Source organism: Impatiens glandulifera, chromosome 1 (genome assembly GCF_907164915.1).
Source record: "Impatiens glandulifera chromosome 1, dImpGla2.1, whole genome shotgun sequence".
Lineage (NCBI taxonomy): Eukaryota > Viridiplantae > Streptophyta > Magnoliopsida > Ericales > Balsaminaceae > Impatiens > Impatiens glandulifera.
The window spans coordinates 159,527,178-159,548,591 of record NC_061862.1 but is presented as its reverse complement, the minus strand read 5'-3'; the positions used below and the strand labels follow the sequence as shown (position 1 = coordinate 159,548,591).

At 34.3% G+C, this 21,414-nt stretch overlaps 4 protein-coding genes and 2 non-coding genes across 6 annotated transcripts; 1 reads left to right on the top strand and 5 right to left on the bottom strand.

Annotated features, from left to right (window-relative positions):
• The first annotated feature begins 281 nt into the window (after positions 1-281).
• Positions 282-2,085, top strand: LOC124920452 (carbonyl reductase [NADPH] 1-like). Its single transcript, XM_047460944.1, has 4 exons — positions 282-503; positions 1,065-1,323; positions 1,427-1,621; positions 1,690-2,085. The coding sequence occupies exons 1-4, from the start codon at positions 352-354 to the stop codon at positions 2,083-2,085; spliced, it is 1,002 nt and encodes a 333-aa protein (XP_047316900.1). The 5' UTR covers positions 282-351.
• Positions 2,086-2,520: 435 nt separating this feature from the next.
• LOC124920453 lies at positions 2,521-3,693 on the bottom strand. Its single transcript, XM_047460945.1, has 3 exons — positions 3,280-3,693; positions 3,070-3,187; positions 2,521-2,735 (listed from the first exon to the last, which is right to left on the bottom strand). Exons 1-3 carry the CDS (start codon positions 3,584-3,586, stop codon positions 2,657-2,659), a joined length of 504 nt encoding a protein of 167 aa, XP_047316901.1. The 5' UTR covers positions 3,587-3,693; the 3' UTR covers positions 2,521-2,656.
• An 861-nt stretch (positions 3,694-4,554) lies between these two features.
• LOC124918660 (pentatricopeptide repeat-containing protein At5g50990) lies at positions 4,555-6,782 on the bottom strand. Its single transcript, XM_047458700.1, has one exon. It carries the CDS (start codon positions 6,455-6,457, stop codon positions 4,946-4,948), a length of 1,512 nt encoding a protein of 503 aa, XP_047314656.1. The 5' UTR covers positions 6,458-6,782; the 3' UTR covers positions 4,555-4,945.
• Positions 6,783-8,534: 1,752 nt separating this feature from the next.
• Positions 8,535-12,827, bottom strand: LOC124920451 (glycine--tRNA ligase, mitochondrial 1-like). Its single transcript, XM_047460943.1, has 9 exons — positions 12,481-12,827; positions 11,784-12,166; positions 11,573-11,690; positions 10,840-11,034; positions 10,538-10,762; positions 10,375-10,434; positions 10,200-10,280; positions 9,043-9,448; positions 8,535-8,959 (listed from the first exon to the last, which is right to left on the bottom strand). Exons 1-9 carry the CDS (start codon positions 12,658-12,660, stop codon positions 8,727-8,729), a joined length of 1,881 nt encoding a protein of 626 aa, XP_047316899.1. The 5' UTR covers positions 12,661-12,827; the 3' UTR covers positions 8,535-8,726.
• Positions 12,828-13,926: 1,099 nt separating this feature from the next.
• TRNAQ-UUG lies at positions 13,927-13,998 on the bottom strand. The gene has a single exon. It is a non-coding gene; the product is annotated as a tRNA-Gln (tRNA).
• Positions 13,999-18,589: 4,591 nt separating this feature from the next.
• TRNAQ-UUG lies at positions 18,590-18,661 on the bottom strand. The gene has a single exon. It is a non-coding gene; the product is annotated as a tRNA-Gln (tRNA).
• Between the last annotated feature and the right edge of the window lie 2,753 nt (positions 18,662-21,414).

Sequence of the window (21,414 nt, the reverse complement as noted above, 5' to 3'; positions counted from 1 at the left end):
GTTTTGCTTACACCCTAATTAAGACTCTCAATTCAATCTTAAAAAATGAAATCACCGTTTTCAATTTAACAAAAATAAAATAAAATTATTTCCACCATTTACAAATTAAAGGTTAATTATCAATGAAGTTTATTTAAGGGATGTTATTAACAACCTATATAAGTTTAATGGTCAAATAATCAATACTAGCTACGTGGCTTATTCTAATGTCAAATTTCCTCTTCTTCTTCGCGGGAAAATCGTAGTTTCAGTTATCTCTCAACATTCATGCCCGAGAGAGAGAAAAGAAAGAGAAAGAGAGAGAGAGGGAAAGGGAGAAGGTAGATTGGATCGATCCAGAGAGATAGAGAAATGGAGCCTGAACTAGACGACAAGGAGAAGGAGCAGGAACAGGAGCAGGAGCAGGAATTGGAAGACAAGAAAGAGAAGACAAAGGAGCGAAGAGAGAAAAGGCGCCAAGAGATCTCATTATTCCGCACGATTCCTTATTCCGATCATCAGAGGTAATAATCAAGCATAGAAACAGCCAATTCATTGCACTTACTTGAGATCGATGTTCATCTTCTTTACAATTTCTATTCCGATCATCTGTTGTTGCGATCTTGCATGCCTAGCTGGTTGCTGAAACGAATGAATGAAATCTGTTCGTATTAATGTCAAGCTTGTGGGAGAGAAATATGGATTTATAGTGCGCATTGCAATAATGAGTGTAGATGTAGTTTTTTGCTTTGTCTATCTTCAGAGGCAAGATTATTGTGCTAACTATCTCGCAGTGAGTCCAGAGATCTAAGCTAAATTGTTAGGTATTGTCAAGAACACAAAATTATGACTCATCGATTAAAGGAGGTTCACATAAATCACCTCACATATAGAAGATATCGTATTATTGTAAGTTTAGTGTGTTTCCATACAGAGTGTACTCAAGTGATACGATTAAGGCGAGAGTTATGATAGAGGAAACAAAAGGATGTACTTGTAAGTTTGTTTAGGGAGGAAACAGAAGGATGTATCTGTAATTTGATTGTATGATGATAGAAAGAAACTTATTTGAATTATTTTTCTAGATGGTGGTCTGCAGAAACTATTGCTGTGGTGACTGGTGCAAACAGAGGAATTGGGTTTGAGATTACACGATCGCTAGCAACACACGGAGTGACTGTTCTTTTAACATCGAGGGACGTTATTGTTGGTGAAGAAGCAGTTAAGGTTTTACAAGAAGGGGGTCTTAATGTGTTCTTCCATCAACTCGACATTAATGATGATGAATCAATTCAGCAGTTCACTGAATGGGTGAAAGAGAACTATGGTGGTATAGATATTCTGGTAACATCTTCTCATCATAGTTTTGTTTTGTATAACATATGAAATGAATGACTAAATAGAACAATTAAACATCCGAGAAGATAATATTGGCTAAATATTTCAGGTTAATAATGCTGGTGTGAATTTCAGCTATGGAAAAGAGAATTCTCTTGAAAATGCTGAACAAGTCATTGTCACCAATTATTTTGGAACCAAAAACATGATCAAAGCTATGCTTCCAATAATGAGATCTTCTGCAGCAGGAACTCGAATCGTGAATGTAAGCTCTAGGTTGGGAAGACTTAATGGCAAGCGAAATGTGAGTACCAAATTGCAATTACTAGCTTTCCATATTCTTGATTTCTAAAACTCCAACAAAAATTGCAGAGAATTGAAGATGCTACTCTTAGAGAACAATTGGAAGACAACGACACGCTATCAGAGGAACTTATTGATAAAACTGTAGCGACGTTTTTGGAACAAGTGAAGGATGGAACATGGAGAACAGGTGGATGGCCTCATTCAAATACAGACTATGCTGTCTCAAAACTTGCAGTAAATTGCTATACAAGACTAATGGCAAATGAGCTTGGGAAAAGGCCAGAAGGCCAAAAGATTCATGTCAATTGCTACTGCCCTGGCTGGGTGAGAACTGCCATGACTGGTTGGGCAGGTCACACCACTCCCGAAGAAGGTGCAGATACCGGTGTCTGGCTCGCTTTGCTTCCTGATAAGATTGTCACTGGAAAGTTTTTCGCAGAGAGGCGCGAAATCAACTTTTGAAGAAGGTACTAATAATTTTAATCTTTTTCGGTAAAGCCCTTGTTGTTCAATATCAAAGATGTAGCTACAAAGGGTAATTTTATTATTGTTTTCGATTTGCTGCAGCGCGGTTGAAGAACTGATTCATGGAAACCACTTATATTTGGAAAGGAAGGTACTAATATTTATTGTTTTATAAATCTTGTTGTTTTTGTACTGATATTATTATTTATTACTATTACTTGCATTAGTTATTCATGTTGTTGTGCCAATTATAAAAAAAAAAAAAAAAAGCTGATGCTGCTGCAACTATATATAATAAGCAGTATGGTAGATGAAAGTTCATATTCTTTATTTCACATTGTCTTCCTTATTTGTAGTTAACAACAACTTTATAACCATCATATATAAAATTTCCATAAAAGATTTGATTGACTAGTAGATGTAAATATATAATAGAAGAATCCAATTCATAAAAAATCAGGGTTTATTTCTAATTCTGACTGATTTTGGAAATAAGAATTTCAAACTTACCAATATCATAACAAAAAAAATCCAATAGAGATGTAGCTAGAAAGCTTAGTCCTTGAGTTTAGAAGGAGTTGTTGATGTAGAAATACAAAGCAACTAGTGCAACAGCTCCAACAGCAATTGCAATGGGCAATGCTTTCCTGTACACAAGAAAAAGAATGATGTCAAGATGTCGTACATTAAAGGGACTAATGTTGTTTAGGTTGACAGAGGTTAAACCTAATACATTAACAATATTCCACATCCAAGATAACAAGTAGCACACTAATGAACCATCGATTATTATCGAAAATACAACAAAACAAATGGGTCATAGTAACCACATTGAGGTTCATCCGTGTAGTAAAACTACACAAGACAAAATATGTGTCTAGCCAACATAATCACTTTCATCATTGAGGTAATAACCAATGCCAAATGTTTTTAATCTGACATTGATTAGATTAGAATAAATAGGTGGTGATAATTATTTACCCAACGGATTCATCTCTCTTTAACTCAGCTTTCCTGGCTTTCCTGACATCGGTGGAATTAGCATCCTTTGACACTGCTGGAGTATATGGCTTGAATCTCCTCTTTGGAGCTCCACAAACTAATTAATTCAATTAATCTAATTAATTAATTTCTCTAAGTAACAGAATTAGTATAAATAGATAGATAGAAAGAACTGACTGACTGACTGACCTCGACAGAAGAAATTATCGGGTAGTTTATCGAATGGGGTTTTGTCATTGTAAATATAGCCGCAGTCTCGGCATATGTAGGCCTGTTTGGAGGATACGCGCATGGAGAATTTAGGCGCCGTAGTAGCTACAGGCGGGGGGCGAGTGGGGAGTAAGAGATTAAGAGAAGGAGAGAAGAAAGATGACTTTAGAGCGAATCGATCGGTCTGTAGTCGTAATCCGGCGCCATTGCCGGTGGTGGCTAAGCTTGGCGGTGGTAGTGCTGCTGCTGTTGTAGTAGTACTACTCATCGCTAGCTTCAGGGCCATTGTTATTATTATTATTATCTCTGTCTGTATGTGTGTGATGGAATTGAACTAGAAGAGGGGGTAATGAAGAAAGAAGAAGGATAGGGAGTTTAGACGATGAGTGATCGAGTGGTTGAAGGAGAAAGTGAAATTGTGTTCCCCACACAAACACAACACACTCTCTTTCTCTCTAGCATCCTTATCTTTCTAGACTCATCATCTCTTTTAAGTTTCAACGGCCCAAATCAACTAATATATTACTTTTATCTCAAAGTTATTAAATATTAAATTAATTACTCAATAGTAGCTAGCCTTGCCCCTTGGTCAAATAATTTCTTTTTCTTTTAAAAGAAAACCATTGCTCAAATAGTTAAATTATTACATTTCTTTATTATAGCTAAACATGGTTGTGGTTCAATTAATTTAAACACATGCATGGAATGGAAGGATTCCATGCATGATATATATATATAATGTTTTGGTATTCCAGTATATAATTCTGTTAGGGTAATGCAGGCATTCTTATAGGATCAAATCCCAAAGAACAAGTAATAAAAAAAATGAAGATGGAGTGTGTTTTGCATGTTACATGTTTAACCCATATAATTAGTCATATTCTGAATAACAAACATAACAAACGGTTTTTTTTATTGAAAAGTTTCGATTTTTATTAAACAGACCGCAAATACGTTTGTAATGAGAGAAGAGAAAAAAGAAGACAATAAAAATGTCAATAACATCGAAATTTTTTCATCCCGTATAAACTCTATTGTCGGATTGAGTCAAACGCCTGTAACACAGTTTTTTTTGAGACAATTGTACCCATACCTTCTTCTTTCGAAAATTCCTCTAAATCTTTATAAAAAAAATAAAAATAGAAATTAAAGAAAATTAAGTTAGTCCTTATAAAATAAACATGTAACAAAGAACACATGCAAGATTACTAATTGGTAACTGCACGAGCAAATAGTAAAATTAACATATATAAGTTGTTAATTATATGATTCAGTAGAAAATACTAGAATGATTTCAGTACAATAATATCAAGGCTAAACAAAAACAGTGATCAAACATAAGAGAAAAAGGAAATTTAAGCTTCGTTCCATCTAGCTTCAAGTTATAATATGGTCTATATATACAACTTCCAAGTTAAACATTATCCAGTTGCCAGCACCTGGGCGGCGACCAAATCTCGACTTCTGATCAGAGGAAGAGACGACGCAGACATCACCGTGGCATAGTGTTGAGAGTTCGAGCTCTTCTTGATGCTCAGCAAGCGTTTCTTGTGGCCTTGAGGACTTGACAATTTCATGATCAGTTATCTTGCTCATCCAAATCAAGGGCGGATGAGAAACATTGGATCTAACTTCTAACCAACTACTACCAATAATCTCCGCAACTACATACACCACTTTCAAACCGATGAAACCGAACCCTATCCCTAACAATAACCGTCCTATTCAACACAGCCGAAATCATTTTCATCCATCGATGACAATCCAAACAAGTTCTTATATTCTTCGAAATCATAATCTCACTTCCAGGACTTGTCTTCATTATTCCAAACGCCAATGCCAACTTCTCGCTATGCATATTCAAATTCTCTTCTTTTTCCTCATCGCATACATCCATCAACACCATTTCCGAACTCGCAACAAATCCTTCCATCTTCATCCTCTTAATCAATCCTCCCAATACTTTCTCCGTATCTCTATCGATTCGATCTCCCGCTTTAAACTGATGTATAAAACTCCCAATCTCAATCCAACTCTTCCCTCGCACTTTCCTTACTCCGTTCCTCTTCATTGTGTTCCTCAATTTCTCCGCTCCTTCCCATTTTCTTATACCGCAATAGATATTCGCCAACAAAACGTAATCTCCACTGTCAAGATCCGATATTTTTGATACTGCAATTTCACCCAGTTCAGTGTTTTTATAATTAGTGCAGGCACTGAGAAGCGCTCGCCAAATTACAGAATCAGGCTTCATCGGCATCCGTTGAATCATCCCATAAGCCTCGTCTATAAACCCCGCTCGACCCAACAAATCAACCATCGCCCCATAATGATGAATACTCGGCTCGATCGAGTAAGAGCAATTCATCGTCGCGAAATACTCACGACCCTCCTCGACCAGCCCCGAATGACTACAAGCTGTTAAAACCCCGATAAAGGTTATCGAATCAGGTTCTATCTCCATACGTGAGAAAACACCGATTGCTTCATAACCAAGCCCGTGAGTTGCATACGCGGTGATCATCGCATTCCACACAGATACATCGTTCTTCAATGAATTATCGAAAACTTCTTTCGCCACATGAATTCTTCCGCATTTTGAATACATGTCAATGAGGGCAGACGATAGAATGTGGTTGAGATCAATCTTTTTCTCGATAAAAATTCCGTGAATCCTCTCGCCATGATCGAGAGCTCCGATTCGAGCGCAAGCAGTAATCGAGGATGCGAATGTATAACCATCAGGATTTACATTTGAACTCAACATATGGAAGAAAACTTGAATGGCTTCATTATAGCGAGCGATTTTCACAAAACCGCCGATCATAGAGTTCCAGGAGACTGTATCGCGAATCGCCATGTTGTTGAACAATCTGTTTGCAGTATCGACGTCCCTAATTGTCATGAAATTAGAGATGAGCATATTAGAAGAGACGAGATCAAATCTTTGATGAGGAAACTCGTTGAGAAGTTGAGAGGCAAGTTTGGATTGATCGCAACATAGATATGATGATATGAGAGATGATATGATTGAGGAGTAGATTCCATAACCAAGTTTAGTGATCCTACCATGAATTTGATAAACAGTTTTGAAGTTTGGTGAACGCCTGCATTCTTGAAGGGCTTTGAAGACGGTTCTTCCTTGGTCTAAGAACATATTCAGATGAAGGTGAAAATTATAGGGAGAAATTATATACACGATTCAAAGAAGCAAATCATGATTCAGATGAAGGTGAAAACCAAGTCTAGAGCAGTTTAACCTAATCTACAGTTTGTCTATGCATAATCCATCAAATTAGCGGCTAAATTAATTAAACACGAATTCTGAAGTAAACAACAGTAGTTTTGGATTGGATCGAAATTGGAGTTATGTAATCCGCATTTATCGACGAAGAGCGAAATAGATATAAGGGATTGGAGATTGCGATACTCACCATTGATTGAAGAAAGAATCCAGTTTTAGGGCACAGTTGAGAGAACTAGCGGAGAAGAAAGAATCCGCCATTTTTCTGTGCTATATAACTTCGTATTTTATCTCTCAACTTTTTAGATTTTAACGTTTCTTCCATTGAACTTTTGTTTACATCATTTTTATCACTTAAATTTATCAATTTTCAAATAATCACAAAGGTTTATTTTATATCCACGACTATGCAATTTATTTATTTGTTGAGTTACTCGAAACTTGTGCATCAAACAATATTCAATTTGTGTTCTCACATTTTATTTTTTATTTTTGTCATTAATATTTTGTGACTAGGGATGACAATGGGGCGGTTCGGGGCGGAGAATGCAATTATCATTCCCGCACCGTTTTAATTTCGGGAATTCTTTTAATACCATTCCCGCCCCGTTTTTTTTCGGTTTCGGAGAATCCCGAGGGGCACCGTTAATAATTTTTTTAAAAGAATAAATAAAAATTATACAATAAAATTATATAAACGATTTTTTTTAATATAATATATATTGTAATATATTAAAATTTTATATTATTATAAAGAAATAACCTTATTATTCTTATAAAATATAGTGAATAAATAAATATATTGGTAATTTAATATATTTAATTATGTTTATGGTATTTGGGGCAGAATCGGGGTGAAGTCAGGGCGGGTCGGGGTATTCCTGTCCCATTCCCGTTCGTTTTCAGGGAAAAATCATCGTAAATGGGACAATTCGGCTCGGTTTTCGCGGGACGATTTCAAATTGTCATCCTTATTTGTGACTATATTCTTAAATTTTATATAATGATTTATTGAAACAAAAAAAAGATAGGTAAGAATATAATTTTTAAAATTATAATGAAAGGCAGCAATAGAAATCTAATTTAAAAAAAAAAAAAAAAAAAATCAAAACTAAATTAAAGTTAAAAAAATGCCATTGTTGCAAATTGCACTTGTTCAAAATGGTAAACAAAATTATAAAGGTAGAGTTTTAACAAACTAGTTAGTTATTATATCTATTACTAGGGTTATTATATCCTTTATTAGGGGTGGTCAAGAAATCCGATTAGAAAGACCCGATCCGATTCAAAAAAATTCGAATCCAATGGATCCGATATTTTTATTGGAGTTCCAAATACAGATCGGACAAAACGAATACTCGAAACCGTCGATCCGATAAGTTTTAAAATTTAAAAATAAAATAACAAATTTATAAAAATTACAAACCCTAAGGGCCTAAACAATAGTGGTCTATTTTTATTATTCGTCTGAAATAGTATTTTGGTCATTTTCAACCAACAATCATGAATTAAAATAATTCTTTGTTTACCCAAACAAAAATATTATTAAATAATTTTATTAAACAAGACATTGATTTTATTTTGGCATTATTTGAATTATATTTTTGATATACATTACAATTATGAGTTGAATTCATAACTATCCTTAACAGAACAGTTCTATTTTCTAGGACATTGGTGGATACTGGGTAGGTCTATCCACCTCTATCATTATATATAAGATAGATTGATGTCTATTGTAAGATTCTATAAATTATACCAAATTTTAATAATATGACATTTTCAAATAAATTGACCTATAAAAAAATTAATTCATTTTAAAACGACGGTATTCTAATACAAAATATTAAGAAGTATATTTTGTTTGATAACCTAATCTAAATGAAATAAATCATTAATAATTTTAAGAAAAAAAATATTAATCATTTTCATAATGTAAAAACATCAAAGGTTAGGTTATGGCAGTTTAATTTGAAAGCACAAATCCATGAAATAAACAAAACTGATTCAGAATCTTATAATCAAAACTAAGTGAAGCCAAGTTTTAGTGTTACAATTAAAAAAACTTGTGCATCTTATAATATGTTTTCAACAACCGTTTAAAGCAAACAAACAAGTCACAAACCCAGGTATGGTATAACTGTAACGAACTTTCAGTAAAATTAAATTAAATTTTTTCCTTTCATTCCTCGTTTGTTGATGAAGAATGAGTCGGGTATTTCCACAGCACATCCGCCCACGTGCTCGTTCCATCGCTCACCTCCTTGACAACTGTTGCCACTTCATCGACGCTGACACGAATCTGATGTTTGCTGTCTCTCTCCCTTAATGTAACTGTTGTCGTCGAATCAACTGTAATCGCAAGTGGCACGCCAAGCTCGTCTGTCCTCGCGTACCTCTTCCCAATCGTCGTACCTACACAATGAGAAAAAATATTGATCATCCCATTTGATGACAATAAGTAATTAATTTAACCCAAATAATCCACTTTATTTTACCTGTGAGATCAATCTTATAAGAGATTCCGAAAGCAGTTAGAGCTTTAGCAATGCTTCGGGCGACCCCTTCATATTCTTGATTCTGAACCAATGGGAAGACGGTGCATTTGATGGGTGCCACTAATGGAGGGAAACGGAAAACATTCAATTGCTCGTCTCCGCCTTTATTAGGCCTGGTATAAAAGGAATGCTCGTAAAGACAGTAAATAATCCTCCCAATGCCAAAGGAAGGTTCAATAACTGATGGTGTGAAGACCCTTTGGTGTTCCTTCTTTATCTCCTTGGAGATTGTCACCATGCCCTTCTTAATGGTCACATCCTTCTCAAGTGTGCAAACGCGAAATTGTACTTCTCCCTTTGAATCCAAGTTCGTTTTCATTTCTAAAGCTTCTTCCTCCCCCATTGCCTGCAATAATTATTAAATAATTTTACCAAAATCAAAGTTATTTCATCCACAATGGCCAAAGCATGATAAAGACAAATCCAGATTCAATAACTATTTCATTCCTTCCTTCAAATAATAGAATACTCTACTAGTTACCATATTATTACCCCTATACTACTAACAATTACCATACCCTAGAGACGGCTAAGGTAGAATCCTTGAGTGAGTTTTGAACATTAGACCTAAAGCTCTCAAGTCCATACCGACCACCAATTTAAGCTACCATGGGTGGGTACTACCGATTCCCGTACTATCCCTACAATATTAATCCTAAGGAGGCTATTGGAAACTACGCTTTTGTCACAATTAATGTTTCACTGGAAAATTGCCCCAAAGTTAAAATTGGAAGTGATATTTTTTTTTTCATTTGGTACAAGATTCTAGATATTACCTTTTGGATTTTGATCCCCGTTATAGTTCAACTTGTGATGCTTTATTTAATAGTACAATTTCTTTCGTGTAATTCTTTGCGTTATTGGTATATAGATTTTTTCTCTCAATCATGATCAAATTATTTTTATATAATGATTAGATTATTCTCTACATCACTGTGATTTCGGGGAAACATAATAAATGTATATTTTTTTAGATCATGATCAACAGGAAACTCTTTTATAACAAAACAGCCCAAATATCCTACTACTATCATGACACAATAACTAACAAGAAACTGGTAAAATCCTAAAAAAAATGGAATTATGTTATGGCTTACCTCCAATGCTTCAACTATCATCTTCTGATTACCCTTGAAAGCAAGGCCCAGCTCCTTCTTTATGGGTGTTATAACGAGTTTCTATGTTGACAGTGGTAATACAAAAAGGTCACATGGCTTTTTCATACACCACACAATACATACACATATTTAGATATGCTAACAGCCAAGGTACCTCAACTTCTCTTGGTTCTGCAAACTTTTCAGCTGCTACTAGGGCCACACCACTTTTATCCTGCAGCACAACGGTCAAGAAAACTAGCAATTAATCCTATTAAAATGAAACAGTATTGGTTATTTCTTTTGTGTTCATCTAGTTACTGAGAGATTGAACTCACTGTGTGAGCACGTAAATCATATGCAGATCTATCAGCTATACCAACGCATTCAATCCAGCCATAAGAGCATTCAATCTCAGCATCCCAACAATCTGCAGCATAGTGGGCCATCTCATTTGCAAGATGTTGTCTGAATCGCAAGCGTTCCTTGTCTATACCAAGAGATGTAAGAAACAAATAGACTCTCCCAATGAAGTACCCGAGTGTTTCATTGTTAACAATTCCCTGAATGGAAAGAGGTGGAAAATAGTTGGATAAAAGGATTTTCTTCATTAAATAAAACTAAACATTGTGTGACTAACCTGGGTAACCGCTTCACCAATGCACAATCTCCTTGCTGACTTTCCAGAAACTTGGTCTTCCCGAGGGAACATCAAGAATTCCAACTTTGCAACTTCAGGGAACTTAGGATGAGATTTATCCTCTGGATCCACAAAATGTTCTATTTCAGCCAATGTAAATTCACGTACTCTTAGCAGACCTTGTCGAGGGGAAATCTGCAATTTGAAAAGCCATCAATAGGCTAGAACTTGTATGGTTGTAGTCGGTCAATCAAATGCCAGTTTTTGCTAGTTCCGGTTATGGTTAAGGAGAAAACCCAAAAGTGATTAACAAGGAATGAGACGGGCATCAAGCATCTACCCAAATATTATAATTGCAATAAGAACATTTTAACCCACTTATTTATAATATTAACTTATATATATTGATAGATCATATTTTTATTATTAGGTTATTATTAATGATGTCAACTTATAATTTGTCTGTCCATAATATTTATCTTACTATTCTATATATTAATAATGTCATTGTTATGAAAAAAATACAGCTATAATGCTATTTATGCATTTGATTTTCTATTTTACACGTAAGGGCTACCAAAAGTGATTTACATGAATTCCCTATACATCCCCCAATAAATAATTCAAAGGCGGAAAGCTGAGAGACCAATTTGCATTGACTTGAAGAAAAAAAGTTAACCATAATAAGATACACAATAAATCAAAGAAATGTGGTTAGAGATAGAGTTGGAACCTCATTCCTAAAGGCTTGGCCAATCTGTGCAGCAGCAAAAGGGAGTTTGTTTCCATTAAAATAGTAAAGATCCTTAAAGTTCACAAAAATGCCCTGAGCAGTTTCCGGGCGCATATACCTGAACACCAAAAGGGTGAAGGCCTTAAGTAAGTTAGAATAACAGGAACCGAAAGACAAAAATGAAGATTGAATAGTAAGTGAACATTCTTACCCACGGCTCACACCAGAAGGTCCAATAGAAGTTTGAAACATCAAGTTGAATGGATATGGATCAGAAAGAGGGTTCTTAGTATCAGGCGCTGTAATACCATACCCCTTAATTTTTGCACCCAATTCTTCAGAAGAAAGATCATCCAAGACTGCAAGAACATGCTTCAGCTCAGCAGCCTTCTCTTCAGATAGATTAGGATCTTTTTCAATCTTTTCCTTGCAAAAATCTTTGAGCAAGTGATCTGCACGGTAGCAAGTACCAGTCTTTTCATCCTTAACCATGAGATCAGTGAACTTATCAACATGTCCAGATGCTTTCAATACAACCTCTGGTGTTACACATGGGCAATCCACTTCCAACATGCTCTCTTCCAGAACAAAGTGCTAAAAATGAAAAATCAAAGCAATAGGGAATCAATTACATGAGATTAGATGTCAAGATCTATCTAATAAGAAGAATAACTAAAATTGATGATTCATCAGACAAGTTTCTCTCACTAATCAAGCTCTCATCAAGACGGGATTTTTATATAGCTATATCATATTAGCATATGAAACACTTGGAATAACATATTCAACTTCTACCAATTACATGAAATTACAAGCAAAATAGAAAACATCCTAACAATGAAGTGGGTAGCAGTAAATATACCAATCTCAATAGAAGAGTACAATCAAGGAGGGGAGAGAGAGGTAACCTGACGCCAGAAAGCAAGGACATTGGACTTAACGGCGCAGCCGGGTGGTCCATAATCGTATAAGCCAGCAACACCACGGTAAATCTTGAAGGAAGGAATGTAGAAAAGACGGCGTTCGAGAGTATTGGTGACGGATTGACGGAAGGCCTCCCTGTTGTGAGCTTCTTGTGCGGCGCTCATTTTCTCTATCCTAGGATCAGAATGAAGATGTCTGGATTGAATTTTGGCCGCGACTGTAGATATCTTCTTCCCTATCTGAAAGATCTGAAGATATTTTGCCACTGTCTGGACTTGTGGGAACTGTGGGGGACTGAAGAACAGAGGGCTTCGCAATTTTGCTAGGGTTTTAGCTAACGTGCGCCACGATGATGCTTATGAAAATGATAATTGTCCACCTTGTAGGAAAGTACTAGGAAATTATTATTTATTTATTTTTGAAAAGGACTAGGAAAATATATGTTGAACTATATAAAAATAAAAAATTATTTTTATCCTATTTGAAAATACTTTTATATTCTATTGTATATCTGTATTTAAATTGTAATGTTTATGTTTATATTATTTGTTATTAATTTATCTATCTTGTAATTTTAAATTGATGTTAATATGTGATCATATATATATATATATATAATATATATATTACCATAATACCAATGGGATATATAAAAAGGATGAACTTAAAATACTATCAAAATAAATATTGTATTTGGAAACCTACTAAAATATCTCAAAGAGAGAAAAAATATATATAATTATTTTTTAAAAATATCCATGTTTTGATATTATGAAATTGAAAGTCAGGTGACAACTACACAAATATTACATTTGTAAAGAAAAATCACACAAATATTATAAAATTAATGTGTGCGGAGATCTTTTAAAAGGGCAATGAACTATTTGACTAAATCTGTCGGCTTCCCACATCGAACTTCATATAATGTTACGATGATAGCATTGTGAATCGTAACAGTCGTTTAAGATTGTTGAAGGTTTTACAATTTCTCTCAAACCAAATTATCCACCATAAAATAATGAGGATATAACCTCATTATTTCAGACCCACAAATCTAGCTGCCTCAATCAAAGATTCCTAACATGCATCAATAGTTCTTAGTATAACTAATGAATACCAATAATACTCTAAATAAGACTTCAAATACCTAGACATCTTTACAATGTAAAAGAAAATGAGGGATATACAAAAAATATTGTTAAAAAATTAAAATTTACTAATTTAATTTTCATTCAAAATGTCTTTGAAGTTGTTCTTATTTTAGAACATTGAGTTCCGTTTATCATCTGGAGTGCGACTAATCCCTACAAGTTAAACACACACCCCGCAAACACACTTAACTAGGCGTAGAACTTGTCACATGATGGGTTTAAACCTAAAACCTCAAGGAGGCTCGGATGTCGCTATGCCAGAAAAGGGGATAAAAAAAGAGGTCCTACCGGGAGTCGAACCCAGGTCGCTGGATTCAAAGTCCAGAGTGCTAACCACTACACCATAGAACCCTTGATGTTTTTTTTAACACTGTGTTTATACAATTTTATAAATTATGTTTTTCCTTAGAAGATTGTAAAATTTCAGTTATATTTATATGAAAGTAGTGGGTGAAGATTTTTACCTTTGTTTTAGATTTTTATGTATAGGAGAGAGACATTTTAAAAAATAATTTAAAATGATTTAAAAATCCCCTACTCAGTTTTTTCTTCGGATATTTCAGTATTTTCATCTTCTTCATTTCTTCGACTTTGGCATTTCTTCTTGGGATATTTCTTTTTTTTTGGCTATTTCTTTGACTTCATCCTCCTCCTCAACTTCGGTGACTTAGACGACTTCAGCCACTTCGGCGATTTCATTCTTCGAAAATGGTAAGCCTTCAATGGTCATGTTCATGATTTGAATCATTAACTCTAACATGACACTAATACTATGTTTCTTCGTTTCTTTTCAAGAAAATGAGGCAACTGCATCTAAGTCTGTCAAAAACACTAATAGAAGGTAAGTTTGAAAACTTTTTGTTAGTTAGGTTTATTCTAAACATGGCCATTTGAGGGAGTGGAATGGGAGAGGGAATTTGAGGGAGGGAATGGAGAATTTTTTGTTTATATTTCTGATTCTGGACAAATTTGGAGCGTTTTTTATAAATCTGTTTCTAGATTTGGCAAAGAATAATTTGTTTATTTCTATTTCTAGATCTATATATGTATCATGATCTTACAAAAAGTTTATTTATAATGATATATCCATTTACAAAATGTTCCATTTCCAGATATTTCAAATCTGGAATATTTTTTACAAATTTATTTTTGGATCTGACCAAATCTATATTTGTAGTTATATAGATCTAGAAATGAATGGTACCAACATAAATTTGAAGAGAGTGTGTTTTTTTCTTAAATAAATTGTTTAGATATATGTTTTACTCCATTCTTCACCAAATCATACCTTTTGAAAATTCTCAAACAGTGTTTTTATATATTGAATTAGTGTGGTGTTACATTTTGCCAATGTTCGGGATATTTTAGTTCCGAACATGGTCATGTTTGACACTTTTTTTTTATCACTTTTGAGGCCAAATATTCAAAACTTGAATTTTCAACACTTTTATATCTGTTAATGGTGATTCATTTATCTGTATTTTTTGTAAGTATATAAAAAGAACTGTCGGCCCTCGACAACAGATTTGTCACTACTGGTCATAAGTGATATAGTTGATGATCAAGGGTGTGCAACTCCATCAACTCCCTCCGCACCCTCCGCTCCCTTCCCCCAAACAACAAAATTTAATCACAACATTTTCTTGACTAGGAACTCGTCAATGGACCTTTTCAATTTATTTCAACAATTGACATATGAACAAAAAGAGGTTGTGAAGGCCATAGGCTTCAGAGAGCTTCTTTCACTTTGCCTTTCAAAATGTATGGGCAAACTCTCTCAACACCTCGACAAGTTATTCGACTACATTAGGTGTGCAATCATCCTATAGAATGGCGAGGAAGTCAAAATAGATGAAGAGGATGTTCAATGCGTATTGGACATCCATAGTGGGGAGATTGAAATTGTCGAGTCACTTGGAAACGAGACAATGTACCCCGAATATGAGGAACAATTGAGGCAGTGGAAAAGATGATGGAGAATGAAACAAAATAGCGATGGTTCTAAAAAAACCGAAATACCGTAGAATATTCTAAACAACATAGCAAATAAAAATAATTTTAAGATAGATTTTGTAGTTTATGTTGTCAACAACTTTCTCTAGACCTCACAGAATCAACAATGCATGTATAAAGTTATTCCCAAAACTTACATTCCAAATCATCATTAAATTATATGCACTTCTCTTACCCAATTTTTGTACCTACGTGTATGAAATCCTAAAATTTATATTTAATGTCAATAATATTTGAAAGTTGAATTGGTCACAATTCACAATTAATGGCTTAGTTGATGCCTACAAGAAGTGGAAGATCAATGAAAATAGTCATTTCCACGGACCGCATAAATTTCTCATTGTAAATAATTTTTGTTAGTACTTTAATTCAGTGGTTTATTCAAATGTAAATGTTCTAACATATTAGTTATTGTTTCAATTGTGCTATATGGATAGAGTTACGAACTCTGAACTCCAACTACCTTACGAATGACAAATTCTGATATTGTCATGTTAGGATGACAATAAGTTGAAAAGTATGATGCAATTGGAATTCAAACGAGGAGGATTTGGATTTGGAAGAGATTTTGGACGCTTTTCACTTCCAAACACCCACAAGGATGAGCTTAAGATGGTGGTAGATGAGATGTCAGATCAGGTGGTAGATGAGGTGGAGGAGCCTCAGATTGTAGATGACGAGCCATAGGTCGCACCGATATTAACCTCCTACATTGTTAAGAATGCATTAAACACTATTGATATATCTACAAAGAACATGGTTAGATCTGCACAAAACATGACAAAATCAACACACAAGTGTTGGCAGATCTAACAATATCAACACAACAATAGAAAATGAACTCATTTGTCCTATTTAATTTCTCGATCCATGTCTTGTACGAGGCTATGAACTCAAATGAATTTATTTGAGATGTCATGTACAAATATTTCACAAAGACATCCCCTGCAAAAGAACCTCAACCCAAAGTGGTGGTGGTTGTCATACATCCTCAACTCACAAAAGTTCGAGTTAAAACACCACCCGAAGCGGTGGTTGGGGTTGAAAAAGATGTCTCAATCAGAACAAAGTTTAAGAGTAAGTTTATAGTTGAATCACCACGTAAAGTGGTGTTTTGGGTAGGAAAATATGACCCGAAGAGAACATAGAAAACGAAGAAGAAGATTAAGAAACTTGAGATGACGATTCGAGTTACAACACCACCCGAAGTGGTGGTGGTTGGCATAAATCCTCAACTCATAGAGGTTGGATTTGAAACACCACCCTAAATGGTGATGATTGTTGCCATAAAACCTCAACCCGTAGAGGTTGGAGTAGTAAAAGAAGCCTCACTCTCGTTTAGAACATAGCCTAAGAGGAAGTTTAAGATTAAGAATCGGGCAACGGTTCGAGTTGAAACACCACCCAAAGTGGTGATGGTTGACATAGATTCTCAACCCGTAAATGTTGGAGTTAAAACACCACCCGATGTGGTGGTGACTGTTGCCATAGAACCTCAACCCGTAGAGGTTGGAGTAGCAAAAAAAGCCTCAATCAGAAGACATCCTAATAGGATTAAAAAACTTGCGTTGACTCTTTTCTCTCCGTGCATAGCAACAACTTCGAGAGCGACCAAGTCACGCTGACCAAAGGCCATATGTTTTCAATGAAAAGTGAAAACCATGTGGACTGTGGAATAATTGATGCATGTGCCGAAATTATCAATTTCATGAGTATGAGACATCCTAACAACATCCGGAAATTTTTTTTATCTACATTAACATATGTATGTTTTTTTATCTAAGTATTATCTTTGTTTTTAATGTGATGTTCATTTGTAGAGTACAATGCTTATGAAGATTGTTTTTCCATTTCACTTCAAGATGAAATGAAATTATTTCATATATCATCTGAAGACTTAATAATCGCTGACATAATAAATAACATCTCTAATATTTTAGAACATTCTCATTTTTCGGCTACCATAACCATATGACATCTCATTTTTTGGCTACCTTTTTGGAGTTATTTTTCTCTATTTGAGGACATTCTCATTTTTATGTTTTATCAACATGGTAAAATAGAAATCTAAATAATTGAAAACCTTCCATTACAAAAAAGTTTACATCGGGAGGAAAAATATAACACATCTCAGACATTGTTAATAAGTTGACTTTTCTATTTAAAAGTGTTTATATTTCACATTTGGAGGAAAAATTAATGTGTGCGGAGATCTTCCAAAAGGGAATTGAACTCTCTAACTAAATCTGTCAGTTTCTCTCATCGGACCTCATATAATATTATGATGGTATTGTGAAGGATCTACAACAATTATTTGAGATTATTGAAAGTTTTATGATTTCTCTTCAGCCAAATTATCCACTAGAAAATAATAGGGATATAACCACATTATTTCAGACCCACAAAACTAGTTGCCTCAATCCACGATGCTCATTAGTTTCCAACATAACAAAGGGATGCTGAGATGCCGCTAGGCTAGAAGAGGGATAAAAAAAAAGAGTAACAAAGGGAGGCGACATTGTTAATAAGTTGACTTTTCTATTTAAAAGTGTTTATATTTCACATTTGGAGGAAAAATTAATGTGTGCGGAGATCTTCCAAAAGGGCAATGAACTCTCTAACTAAATATGTCGGTTTCTCACATCGAACCTCATATAATATTATGATGGTATTGTGAAGGATCTACAACAATTATTTGAGATTATTGAAAGTTCTATGATTTCTCTTCAGCCAAATTATCCACTAGAAAATAATAGGGATATAACCACATTATTTCAGACCCACAAAACTAGTTGCCTCAATCCACGATGCTCATTAGTTTCCAACATAACAAAGGGATGCTGAGATGCCGCTAGGCTAGAAGAGGGATAAAAAAAAGAGTAACAAAGGGAGGCTGAGATGCCGCTAGGCTAGAAGAGAGATAAAAAGGAGGTCCTACCGGGAGTCGAACCCAGGTCGCTGGATTCAAAGTCCAGAGTGCTAACCACTACACCATAGAACCTTTGATGTTTCTAACATTGTGTTTATATAATGTTATTAGTTTATATAAATTTTGTTTTTCTGTAGAAGATTTTAAGACTTTAATTATATTTTATATGAAAGTAGTAGTTACCTTTGTTTAGATTTTTATATGAGTATAAATAATGCTATTATGTTGGTCAATATATATATTTACATACAAATTATATATACATACATAAAATTATAAATTGAATTCTACATACGATGAGTATTTGACACAATATTAAATAAATAATATTTTTTTTCATTTAAAGGGAGTTTTTTGTTTATAGAAAATAATATAAAATCCTTGTTAAAACTAAAAAACTTAGAAAAAATGAAAATTGAGAGATTTTAAGTTGTCACAAATTTATAAGTAATAAATTTTAACTGCAAAATAAAGAATAACAAAATTAAGTAATTCTTCATTATTTCTTCACAATCTTTTAATCTAACATCATTGAAATACTTGACGTTGTTGAGAAAATATCTAATCTAAATATACGATAAAAGAAGATTTAAAGATAAAGTGGTAAAGAATAATAAAGAACACAAGATATAACGAGGTTCGACCAACAATGCCTACATTCTCGGGGAGTCATTCATTCTATTAATTTTCCATAGAATAATAGTTCAAGTAACCATAGGTTACAATGTCTCTATTTATAGGAGTACATTAAAAGTCAAAAAGACTAAACTACTACTCCTAAGCCCAATAAAGGCTTAAAACTCATTACAATATATAAACTCTAATTAAATATGAGCCCCAAACCCAACAATCTCCACATTGGGCGAATACCGCGTTTATTGAGATGTGATGAATAAATTACAAATTCAACAATCTCCACCTTGACGAATTTCACGTCTTTTAGGAAATACACGACCCGTACTCATCAATCTTCACTACTTGAGCCATTCACGAGATAAATCATTATACCTCCACTTCCACTCAAAAGCCCCTTTAGAAGATAAAATCATAGAGTTTATAATACCAAGTAATTTTGGCAACTACGCTACTTCAGCGACTAAAGACATTCAACAACTCTTCACAATCTTTGTTCATACTCGTTGACATATGCGGAAACTAGAATTAAAAATTCTTTATTATGTCAAAATAATTTTTATCTTTGTTTGCCACAAACCGAGTGTCTTAATTTTTCAAGTCCAACAATCGACTGAAACCAAAATAAAATACCGAATAGACCCAAGACGAACTTTTATCGTCTACTTTTTCAGAATCAGATATTTATTGAAAACTGAGGACACCCAAAACAAACTTTCACCGTCTACTTCCTCAAAACAAGATATCGATTGAAAGCGAGAAGACCCAAGACGAACTTTTATCGTCTACTTCATAACAAATAAATTAGGCTATCACGACATCTCTTTTCTCTAGCTCAAGATCTGACAAAGTAATTGTCACCCATCCTGCCTTGAACGTTGAATACTCAACTAACTTGAACTTCATACTTTCTCTTGAACAAGTTAGCTTACAATCTGCTAGTTTCTTGAATCCAAAAACGTCTAGCAATCCAAGAATATTATTTCAAGATTCACTATCTCTCTTCAATTATCTTCACCATTGCTTCATATGACCATCTATAGTTTCTCTGAAAAAATCGAATATCCTTTCATTTGAATTGATTGAACCTCTCATCTAGCCTTTTTTCATGACTAGGAATCATATTCAAGGTCTCAATCATCTAATCTATGATCCATAATGTATAGACAATTAAGATAGAACAAAAAAGTAACAAAATCATCACCTTCAAATTTCTGAGTCTCCCATCTAGCTCTTTTTTTTATGACTAGAAATCTCACTCAAGGTTTGATTTATCTTCTCGCATTAGAACATAATCAATGATTTCTTCTCGGTTCGTTTGAAAGTTGCTCTCAAGATGTCTCCACCTCAACTTATAAGTGTCTTTCACTAGTTTTCCTCTTAATAGTCTTTCATTCATATTGTGTGTTAACTGGAATTATGTCAATCCTTAATCACTCGCCAACTCAATGCAATCTTACAATTTGGCCTAAATGATTGCCCTGTCAATATGCCGATAATGTTATCATCGGTAAACACCATTTTGATAACAACTTTTATACTCGATCATGTTTTTGTCAAGTGTAAAACACATAATCTCACCACTGTCTTCATCTTGATTAACTCTTCCAATAAGATATGACCATAACCAAAAAGATACAAACTTTTTTGGTCCCAACTAAGTCAAATAAAACTAAAATTAGGCAGACACTTTAAGCCCCAGAAAAAAAACTTTGAGACGTCCAAATCTTGATCCGACCGTTGAAACTTTGAGTTACCAACCCTCTCGACAAAATCTCAGCGCAATCGGACTCTGTTTGAATCTCTGGTCGTCAGTTTGATGAACCCTACACGACTGTTTGCGAAAATCTGTTGCTAGATTTTCTCTCTACCTCTCTTTTAATTTTGATTTCTTCAATAACCGTTTTCCAAAGAAAAATCTCTCCAAACTCATTTTAGCCGAGAATTTATTTAAGTCAAAGTCCTCAACATAGTGAAATAATATCACTCATGTATGCCAAGACAATAATCAATTATAATAAAACCTTCAACTAATTTTCAACAAGCATGAAGATGTATCGTTTGTTCTCCACATTCTTCTAACCAAATCCTGCATAAAAAGAATCTAACAAACCATATATATGATTAGTGCACCCTCAACTCATACCCTAGAAATTATAATTCTTGATTCTCTTGAGACATCAACCCACTTG

Excerpts from the sequence above, each read along its gene's own strand:
- LOC124920452 (XM_047460944.1), top strand. The coding sequence starts at position 352 with ATGGAGCCTGAACTAGACGACAAGGAGAAGGAGCAGGAACAGGAGCAG. Across the intron at positions 504-1,064 it reads CCTTATTCCGATCATCAGAG|ATGGTGGTCTGCAGAAACTA; the intron begins GTAATAATCAAG and ends TTATTTTTCTAG. Across the intron at positions 1,622-1,689 it reads GACTTAATGGCAAGCGAAAT|AGAATTGAAGATGCTACTCT; the intron begins GTGAGTACCAAA and ends CAAAAATTGCAG.
- LOC124920453 (XM_047460945.1), bottom strand. The coding sequence starts at position 3,586 with ATGGCCCTGAAGCTAGCGATGAGTAGTACTACTACAACAGCAGCAGCA. Across the intron at positions 3,188-3,279 it reads CGATAATTTCTTCTGTCGAG|TTTGTGGAGCTCCAAAGAGG; the intron begins GTCAGTCAGTCA and ends TGAATTAATTAG. Across the intron at positions 2,736-3,069 it reads AAGAGAGATGAATCCGTTGG|GAAAGCATTGCCCATTGCAA; the intron begins GTAAATAATTAT and ends TCTTGTGTACAG.
- LOC124918660 (XM_047458700.1), bottom strand. The coding sequence starts at position 6,457 with ATGTTCTTAGACCAAGGAAGAACCGTCTTCAAAGCCCTTCAAGAATGC.
- LOC124920451 (XM_047460943.1), bottom strand. The coding sequence starts at position 12,660 with ATGAGCGCCGCACAAGAAGCTCACAACAGGGAGGCCTTCCGTCAATCC. Across the intron at positions 11,691-11,783 it reads CCTTCTGGTGTGAGCCGTGG|GTATATGCGCCCGGAAACTG; the intron begins GTAAGAATGTTC and ends TTTGGTGTTCAG. Across the intron at positions 8,960-9,042 it reads TTATAAGATTGATCTCACAG|GTACGACGATTGGGAAGAGG; the intron begins GTAAAATAAAGT and ends CTCATTGTGTAG.